This window comes from Elaeis guineensis, chromosome 2 (assembly GCF_000442705.2).
Source record: "Elaeis guineensis isolate ETL-2024a chromosome 2, EG11, whole genome shotgun sequence".
Taxonomy (NCBI): domain Eukaryota; kingdom Viridiplantae; phylum Streptophyta; class Magnoliopsida; order Arecales; family Arecaceae; genus Elaeis; species Elaeis guineensis.
Genome location: NC_025994.2, coordinates 108,712,199 through 108,722,835, shown reverse-complemented (window position 1 = coordinate 108,722,835; position 10,637 = coordinate 108,712,199). Strand labels below are relative to the sequence as shown.

The 10,637-nt window shown below is 37.8% G+C and overlaps 1 protein-coding gene across 3 annotated transcripts; it reads left to right on the top strand.

The window, feature by feature from the left end:
- Window positions 1-2,330: 2,330 nt before the first annotated feature.
- On the top strand, window positions 2,331-10,637 carry LOC105048068 (carbonic anhydrase, chloroplastic). 3 transcript variants are annotated; one of them, XM_073252627.1, is made up of 8 exons: window positions 2,331-2,554; window positions 6,415-6,476; window positions 6,738-6,786; window positions 7,415-7,531; window positions 7,625-7,678; window positions 7,795-7,880; window positions 8,327-8,432; window positions 10,378-10,637. In XM_073252627.1, exons 2-8 carry the CDS (start codon window positions 6,418-6,420, stop codon window positions 10,510-10,512), a joined length of 606 nt encoding a protein of 201 aa, XP_073108728.1. In that variant the 5' UTR covers window positions 2,331-2,554; window positions 6,415-6,417; the 3' UTR covers window positions 10,513-10,637. The 3 variants fall into 3 exon arrangements, with proteins under 3 accessions (XP_073108728.1, XP_010925558.1, XP_029121409.1); XM_010927256.3 differs by lacking the exon at window positions 2,331-2,554 and adding an exon at window positions 3,166-3,393; XM_029265576.2 differs by lacking the exon at window positions 2,331-2,554 and adding an exon at window positions 5,757-6,163.

The following is a 10,637-nucleotide window of genomic DNA, read 5'->3' as shown; positions in this document are numbered from 1 at the left end:
ACTTAGATCCTAGGGGCAAGGTGGCCTTCGTCAGTAGAGTCGAGCAATCTCAAAGAAAGGTTATTAGGTGGCAGTTACACGGCCAAGCTCTCCTCCATTGCGTGGTAAGGCCAACGCACAAAGGCCCGAGTAGAAAGCTAGGCCCACTTCAGAACGAGAATACCAAAGTGAAATTTTTTGTGCACCATACAAGCGGTGCAAAATGCGCACACCACCTATGGTGATCGTAAACCAATCACCGCAGGTGATTCGTGCAGTTCTATACCACCTCGGGTACACAAAGAATTCCTCGAATACCAAATGGTAGAAACTACGAGATGACTTGAATTTTTGATGGCGAATGGTTATGTGCTAACCATTCTTTATGTTTCTGGTCTTTTGCTTAGCTCATTCACGAAGAATCAAGCCAGATTTGGAGGATGTTTCTCTTGGTCTCCACATTAAGATCCTCGGCTTCTTGCATGGGGGCAAGTCCTCATCCTTCTTTTTTAGTTGCACAGTCTCTGTTTTCTTCCATCTATGTCCATTTAACCAAAGAACCAATTGGTAGGCTTGGGCTGGCTCATTATTTCATACCCCATGATTTTCCTTAATTATAATTCTTTTTCTTTTCCTTTTAGTATCTTAGTTGTAGGAGGAAAAAAAAGCCATATATATATATGGCTTTTTTTTTTTTTGGTTGGGTGTTGATGGTATTTAGGAGTGCTATTAGGGTGGATCGGGTCCGAGATTTAATGAACTCGTGCCCAGACCCATTTAAGCTTTGGGTCAAAATTTTCATCCATATTCGGCTTATTAAAAGATCAGGTCCAGGTGGGTTTTGGGTATGAAAACCTATCGAGTCTTCCATTTGAGTTGAGGCCCGTAAATACGTTAAGACCCATGCCCTATATATCTATTGCACATTGAGTTTGGATCCGTGCAAATAGGTTCAGTTTCTCATCGAGTATCGAAAAGTATATCTCAGGAGCATAGCCAGGCCACGCTTAAGCAGGATTTCTTGAGATTGGCTCAAGTTAAAACCAAGCTCGTGCCATCACCCTTTCAAAGTTTGAGATGATTGGAGTTGCTGTGGTGTCGAAGAATACATGAGGCATCTTTTAGGAGGTAAAATTGTAAGGCCCAAAAATAACCTATATAGTCATCGAGCTATGGATCGTAGGTCAAAATGAACAATACCTCACGTACCAAAGCATGAGCCTTTGACTGCAATATTGGTACTAGAAGGAGGGTATCATCCTCAATGGACCGTGGAGTTTTTTTCGTCTAAACACCACTCTGTGAGAGTAAACAAACATGATCTATGGAGTACACAGATTTTTCTTGACTGGAAAGGCTATATTGTGGTGTAGAAGAAAGAGCATTATTAGTCTCATATTGGTAGGAGTCAAGGTTGAATCTAGCTTATATAAGAAGGGATTATCCTTCTCACGTGAGATATCTTTTAAGGGGCAAAATCGTGAGGTCCAAAAATATCCCATACAACTCTCGGACTATGGATTGTAGGTCAAAATGGACCATACTTCATATGTCGAGCCATGAATTTTTGACTACAACAGAAGTCATGAGCGTAAACATGCATATCAATCGAGCCATAAATGCCTTCCTCTATAAATCCCATACAAGTAGTACCATACTAGTCATAACTTGTATAGTTATATTATGCTATAGCAAAATTCTTAGAACACCCCTGTATAGAAAATCCGACATGAAATGCATCGTCTCGTTTGATTAGATCATATAGCAATCATTTTTTAATACATATTTAATATTCATAATTTTTTTTTTGAAATTTTGAATGACAAAAATATTCTTTCTCTTTTGAAAAAAATATGACATCTTGTGTCGATATTATGATATCCTGTATTGAAATTATGATTTTTTATATATGATATCATAATTTTGATTAAAATATTTTTATCATAAAAAAATAAAAAATAATCGCTATATGATCCAATCGAATAAAATTATGTGCTCCACGTCAAATTTTCTTAGCCGCGGGCAGTGTACGAAGAATTTCTCTTATGCTGTAAACTTGAGGGTTCCGAAAGCCCCCGTGTTTAATACAAAAATGACCCGCGGCCTGCTATATTAGGGAACTTGAGCAGCGAGGCTGAAAGGGCCGCCCTAAGACGCCGACTCTATAATGAATTAGGCGGATGGACCACCCATTTTGGACCTCTATAGCCGACATAAATCCAATTGGTGTCGTTACAATGAGCACATCATGACTCCAACCTCTTACACGAAGCATCGTTATTTAAACCCACGATCTGGTCTCCCTTTTCTCTCCAATCTCTTGCTCCATTAGCCAACGCTCTCACATCTTTCTACTTCAACCATGCAACTCCTATACAAACAACCCTGGGCGAACATGGTCGATCAAACGTTCAGATGGCAGTGGGCATTCTTCTTTAGGATACATGGGAGAAATGTTCGTGCATATGTGTCTAAAGGCATGTGGCAAGGGATGGCTGGCCGGAAATATGTACATTAATTGCATGGTGGCGCGTATGAATCTTGTGCGCTAGTGGCTCATCTACAAATACAACGGGTATATCATCAGATCCTAATATTCTTTATCATTTAAAAGAATTTTGTGTTGATAGAATAAGAAGGCAAGAATTTTAATAGCAACAATGAGCAGTATGTTATAGGCGAGATCAATCGAGTCATCAGGATCATTTCATGATATTAGTGCTTGTGAGAGAGAGAAGGAAAAAAAACAGTGCCCTTATATCATAATTTTGGTTTACATTTTTTTTTTTTAAGTTAAATTTTGGTTTAGCTCGATCAGAGCAATCGGATATGTTCTTCTGGTTCCCGCTGATAGTTGATTTGATATTTGATGGAGGCCAGGCCTCGATTTCTTTTTTTGAAAAAAGAATTTGGCGGATCATCAAGATCATGGGCCCTTTTGCTTGTTCCAACTTCATACATCAGACACCATGCATGCCCAAGCCACCCTCCCCATCACACACACTTGCGTGCCCGTTCCTTTCACCCGCATTTGTGGTTGTGGCTTCGTTAGAACCGTTGGCCCTTGCTCGACCACTTTATCTTCAATCCTCATCTCAATCGAGTGGAGGCTGAAAGATAATAAACCAAAGCCAGAGGAGGCCGATCACTCTCTCTAACCTCTTCATCCTGGGCCTTCAAATTATAAGAACCCAATACAGCCCTTGGCCCCCCCCCGGCACAATGTCGACCGCCGCAGCTCAAGGTTGGTGCCTCACCTCTCTCGCCCGCGCCAACTCTCCGAGACCGACCACCCTCCGACCCACCGCCGTCTCCAGCCTCACCCCCTCCTCTTCATCTCCTTCACCTTCGACTCCGCGCCTCATCAGGAACTCTCCTGTCTTTGCTGCTCCGTCCACAATCGCCACTGCCGTGGTAATATTTCCTCTCTCTATCCGCCTAAACATGAGCATTCCATGTTAGTAGCATGGACCTCCAGGCTTAAAGGTTTCTTGATTTCTATAATTAAATTAACTAAAAAAATTGAGGACCACAAATATCAATCTAGCATGGACCATTGTGGAGCTATTTGGAGCCAATCATGTCTCCCAAGTCCCAACTAATATGGCTGTCGCTCCTTAAGTTGGCTCGCTAGTGTTTGTGACTTGGGACTCTTGTGGGTCGAATTTCTCTTAGCTGGGTTATAGTGCGCGCCGTTAGAGGTCCAAGCACCTAAAGTAGTAGTGACAGAAAGTGCATAGCGTGGCTCAAGCACCTAAAACATGTTCCTGGTTTTCATATAATTTTGCCTTTATTTTATGAGATTGGAATGAAAAAAATCATTTGACGGTAGTGTGTATTATGATAGAAGGAAACATAGAGTGACGCCATCATCAAATACAAAATAGAAGTATACGTAGCACGTAAGGTCAAGGTTACCTGGATGATTATGATTGTGCTATCTTCTGACCATAATAATTCTGTTTTGTGCTAAATTTCGTAGCTTTTTTTTTTGTTTTTGCTTCTGATGCATGTATATCTCATCCACCCACCATAGCACTATTGCAAGGTGTCATCTTTTCTTTGGCCTGATGCCAAGAATGAGCAGGCAAGATGGTTTCACAGGACAATACAACGGGCAAAATGGAGACCGCATGGTATTCCTTTTTGGTTGGTATGTACACTGATGATCAATTTTCGAACCCAGAGATTTTTCAAGGGAGGCAAGTTCGAAACCATTTCTAAGAAAAGTTACAAAATATAACATGTATCATGTGCCAAATTCATCACATAGATGACTTCTAAGGTGTCATAATTATTGGGTGTGATATATAATTGCGATATATTACCATCACCCATCGAGTCAATGGAGCTACCTAATATGTAAAGTAGTTATGCAATACAGTACTGTCGTTGCAAGATTCTGCTGTAATGTGTAAATAAAATTATTTAAAAAAAATTATATTTGATTGAAACATTATCCAGTAACAAAGTATAATATATTTATATCAATATTTATTTTATCTGATGAATACAAATACAGATAAAGATATTATTCGGATACAAAAATTTATATATATATTTATTTTAAACGAATACAGATATAATTCGGATATCGGATATATAGATATAATTATGGATATTATTTTGATAATTAAATTTTATGATGACTGAATTAAAGATATTATTAAATAGATGATAAATCAAATAAATAATATATTTATATGATTGTATATTTTTTAAAAAAATTAATAAATATTATATAAAATTATATATAAATTTGAATATTCAGATATGAATTGGATAGCTATTTACTCGTATGTATATCCATTTTTTTTTTATGGATATGGATATATATATATATGAATATTACGGATCCTCAAATTTTTGTTCACATTCGGATTGATTCAAAAATAAAAATAAATCTGGATAAATAATATTCATATCACTTTCACTCCTATCTAATAATATTATTATGTTGCTTATTATAGTAATATCTCACGTAGACATTACTAATATTTTAATGCTTTGTTGAATATAACTTATTTATCATCAGGATACAAAAATCTCAATACAATGATATGGATATTTTAGCGGTACTTAATTTGAAAACAAAATAATAATAATGTCGATCATGCATGTCTTCATCCACTGATTCAGAATATTCTAAGAAAGCAAATCGGGGTACCACGTATAAGGTTGTTGAGCTGGTCACTTGGAGAACATGAACGACAAAATGGGAAAAGTTTGACGTAATTAAAAGCTGGAGAATTGCAGACTCCACACATGGCGACTCGACGTGCTTCAAGCCTGTCAATTTAGCCTGCAGGATGGAGCCAACCACAAATGCCTCTTTCAGTCTTTCTCCTCTCCAGGCCAGCCCACTCCTTCGCGACCTTTCACAGAGTGCTCGGGCCAGTAGACCCGTTAAATAATAATAAACTGACAAATTCGAAGTTGGACTGCAGAAGTAGAAGACTTTTTAAATCATTAGAGGACGACAGCTATGAACCATTTAGAGGACCTCACCGCTAGGCCGGTGACGGACGTCAAGACCCCTCTTTTTCTCCCAGAACGCGGGATGAATGTAGAAACACACCAACACAACCCCCGATCCTTCAACCCCTTGCACATGACTCGTAGGTCCCACCACTTACCATACTTTGATTAGAGACAGAGAGAAGACATTCGGTCGTTAACAAAGTGAGTTTGGTTTGTGATCATTTTGAGACTCCTAACTCGATCGATGACGATGATAAGAATAGCAAAGTAAATTTTACTGGAGCCAACGACCATTAGCGAGTACAAGTTTGATGTTTGCATTTGAGCTAAACGGTGATGGAGTCCAACCGCTGATCTGCTGGGAACTGAGTCGCCTGGGCTATTCGGTTTTGAGAGAAAATTATTGCCTCACGATGGAAAACTGCGAAGATATTTTTTTTAACTAATCTTTGCGTTTGCGAACCATCTGGAAGTAAAGGAGCCGGAAAAGAAAACGCCTATAAAAAAAAAAAAGGCAGAGAAGGCGTGAGAGAGCATCTCCGTCTCCTTTTCGAGACTTCAGTGCAGAACCCATCCAGAAAAAACGAGGTCCCCCGAATCGCCATCGCTCTCTCTTTGTGAATCAGTATCTATCTATTCCTTGGGATTTGGATCATTTGATTCAGAAGTTTGACCTGAATTCTGGTCTGTGATCGGAAGAGCGGTAAGATCTCTTCTGATTTTTTATTTTGTTTATTCGAGAATTAAAATTTTTCCTCCCACTATAATTGGATCAGATTTTTTTTTTTTGTGTGACTATTTTAATCTCCAAGGCCTATTTCTTTGTTGATCAATATAGGAAAGTATCTTATCTTAAATTAAGGATCATGAGGAGAAAAAAAGATCACATCTATCATTTGAATAAAGCTCCAATTCTTCAATTTTGTGATATTTTTATCTTCTGAAAATTTACAGGAAATGGAGCCAGTGGAGAGGATAAAGACCGGGTTTGAGTTGTTCAAGAAGGAGTTCTACGAGTAAGTAGCACCGAGTGACCAAATTGTCCTTCAATGTTTTTACTGAAAGGTCGACACAATAACATTTTTAGCTAGGTATAGATTTACCAATTTATGTAGTTAATAGATGGAAGAAATGAAACGTATAGGAAAACATTACGTAGCCGTTGTTGTATAGGTCAAGCATATAATGCTATTTCAGAATCTAATTATGTAACGGATTTATCCTTCTATGCGATGATATTCAAGTCTGAACATTTCGTTCCTCCATCTCTTTCGCAGTAAGAAACCAGATTTGTTCGGTCCCCTTGCAGAAGGTCAAAGCCCAAAGGTGAGCTTCTCTAGTTGAAGGTTTGAAAAAAATCAACTCTTAGTCTTTACCTCGACTACCATCAAAAAAAAAAAGTTTTGAATTGGGATTCCCTCTAAACTGATGTTGAAACAAAAGACTTTGCTTGAAATCATTGGCCATCTTGTGCTGTAAATGTAATTTAGGGGTATCCCCACATATTTTGTAATACATGACTTGCAAGCTCCACTTAATCACTGGCTGTTTAACACCACATGAATGGTCTGTGCTTTGGAACCAGACTACTCCAGTTTCATCTCAAATAGAGAGAATTTCAACATAACTATGTTCCGTATAGAGAGATTAAATATGAAATAGCCATTACAGTTGAAGGTTAAAACAAAATGTCTTTGTTGCAAAAGTTCTTATTGGATTCTATCTAATCTAGTTATAGTACAATAGAAAAGAGCTTTGACATGGTCGCAAGATAGGAGTTCATATTCCCATATTCCATGGCCATCTTGACTTTCTTTGTGGAAATGGAAGCGTTGTGGAAACTAGGAGAGAGCAGCGTGTTTTCAATTTTTTTTGGTTTTTGAATTCTACGACCCACGAACCACCACCATGAACGGAAGCTTCCGCTCACTGAGCGACGCGTGGTGCAACGCAGTTCATGGTTTTCGCTTGTGCGGACTCCCGCGTGTGCCCCTCCGTGGTGCTCAACTTCCAGCCTGGCGAGGCCTTCACCATCCGTAACATCGCGAACATGGTCCCACCCTACGACCAGGTATACCTTCTTCCCCTTTCCTCCATCACTGCCCGTCCATTCGCTGATTCCCCCGACTGATGGCCCTACGTTGTTATGGTCCTGTCCGCACAGACAAAGTATGCGGGCGTTGGATCGGCCATCGAGTATGCGGTCATCCATCTGAAGGTCAGCAGCAATCTTCCTACATTATTTTTCTTGAAAATTTTCCTTTGCAGAGCATTTTACCAAAAAAAATAAAAACAATCATCATGAAGTGTACTAATTGGACGGCATTTGGACAGGTGGAGAACATCGTTGTGATCGGTCACAGCCGTTGCGGTGGAATCAAGGGGCTTATGTCCCTCAAGGACGATGGGACCACCAGCACGTAAGGACCACCTTTCTTCTCGGAAATAAATCAATCGTTTTAAATTTTTTTAATAAAAAAATATGGTGCAGACACCCCCTTTTTTTTTTCTTTTTTTTCAATAATTTAGAGCCGTTGAGAATATTCCCATGTTCTCGAATCTTCCCCTCCCAAAAGCCTGGGGATTCGGTAAATGACGTACTTTATGGCCGAAGATGCGTCCATGGGATTGTTCGATCACGAACGTCAGATAAACATTGTACGGCTGGGAAGATCCGCATAAATAGCAACATTTCCCGCTAGCTGCAGTGCAAATCCCCTGATCGAATCTTCTCCTTTTAGAATATTCTATTTTATTTTTTTGAGTAAAATATTCTATTTTATTTTAGATAGGTCTTTCTTTCAATTTTTAGTTCCTTTTTCTCTCGCACTATAATATAACAATATCTTTGTAAAAATTTGTGCAGCGACTTCATTGAGGCTTGGGTGAAGATCGGACTTCCAGCGAGAGACAAGGTGAAGGCCCAGCACGCGGGTCTGCCTTTTGAGGACCAGTGCACCCTATGCGAAAAGGTATTTTTTTTTAAAAAAAAAAAGAAAAAGAAAACTCTCCCCACCGATGGTTGCCAAGCTCTTTACCTCATCTTTTGCTGGTCTAGAGCGAGCATTGGAAAGCATTCCCGTTTGACCTTTCAATATAGATGCCTTTTCTTTTGAGTGTTTTTTTTTTTTGGGTAAGGACTTTTCTTTTGAGTGTTCAAATGACTCGGCCCGCAATAGTTGGTATTTTTCTTTTTTTTCCTTTTTTTTTCCGATCGTGCTATGTGCTGCCTTCTTGGCAACCAATGTCGAGGCACATTTCTCAGGCATTGGTGAGCCCTTCATGTCGCACTCGCTAGGTGACATTTATCTGGCTCATTTAAGTTATGAGATGCTCTGTATGATATACATTTCTATACTATTTTATTGATGTAACATGTTGACATAGCCCGAGGACCTCAACCGCTATGCCAATTAGAATCTCACCCTGGTGCGCCGGTTAATGCTCATATTGGCCATGCGGTTATAGAAGAGAAGATGTATGACCTGCATCCCACCACGTCTGATTGTTTTCCAACTCTCAAATGAAATTGAAGAAAATGTACCTTGTCCTTAAAAGAGACATTATCTAAAAGTGGGTCAAGTTTTGAACCTTAACATATAAAAGATAGGGAGATGCACAAACAAGATGTGCACTTAATGCGTCTCTCGTTGCTAACCTCTTAGATATTAGTCCATGTTATATGTTAGGAATTTGATTCGGCTTTTTAAAAAGATTTAGGACATGGGATTGCATTTTTATGTCTTTGGCCTTTAGTTTTCACTTGGCATCAGAATTTTTTTCTTTGTTTCCTTTGGTTTGTTGGCGTTTCTATTTTAGTTTGTAAAGATAAAAGAGCAAAAAGCTTTCATTTTCTAGGAAAAGATATGATTTTTTTTTTCTATGGTCACAGAGACATCACATGGCAAGAAAAGTGGTACATTTGATGCTAACATGGGGATACAATTAGTTACATAACTTTATCAAAATTATCAAGAACTATTAAATTTATCCAACATAGACCGCTATCAATTATCTTGCTTGAAGTAGGGATGAAAGTGATATAAATAATATTCATTCGGATCTATTTTTGTATCCGAATCAATTCGAATATGAACAGAAATTTGAAGATCTAACTAATATCAGTATCTATATCCATATCCGTAAAAAAAATAGATATGAATATGAACAGACAATTATCAAATCCGTATCTAAATATCCAAATTTATTTATAATCTTATATAATTTTATATAATATTTATTAATTTTTAAAAAAATATATAATCATATAAATATACTATTAACTTGATTTATCAACTATTTAGTAATATCTTTAATTTTATAGTCATAAAGTTAGTTATCCAACTTATATTCATAATTATATCCATATTTTTAATATTCAAATTGTATCCATATCTGTTTAAAATAATATGAATATAAATTTTTACATTCAAATAATATCAATATTCGTATTGATATTCGTCAGACAAAATAAATATAGATATGAATATGCTAGTATCCGATCCGTATCAAATCCAATTTTAACTCTAGTTTGAAAGATTTTGCTACCAATCATATCACATCAATTGGGAAGGTAGCTGTTAATCAATTTACTACCGTAGGCCTCGAGTTATTCGTACCCTTCTTTCCAAATAATCAATATCTTAGTCTACCGCATATTGTCAGAGATACCTTTGTTTCTGTCTGCAAACTTATACTCTGTATGTGTGTGAGAGAGAACTTACATATATTTTGCAATCAAATCCAAGTTTTGACTGAATATTTGGATTTCAGTAGCAACCATTTTGGTTTAACATCCCTAAACCCTATTGTATTAACATGTCTTAAAACTTGTTATTCTTTATACTCTTTGTTTGTAGTACTCAAGCTTATTGACGTCCATTACACTTACGATGAATGTCTTTAAAATTCTTGCAGGAGGCTGTGAATGTCTCCCTTCAAAATCTGCTGACGTATCCCTTTGTCAAAGAAGGGCTAGCGAAGAAGACCCTGAAGTTGATCGGAGGGCACTATGACTTTGTTAAAGGTAGCTTTGAGACATGGGAGCCTTAAGCTTGCATTTTGCAGGCCCCTTTAAATGCTTTGAGTTTTATTAGTAAAATATAACTCGGTCTTTTGTTCCATGATGTATGCTTTGATCATTATATAATAAGATGACTACACTGTTATGAGGACAA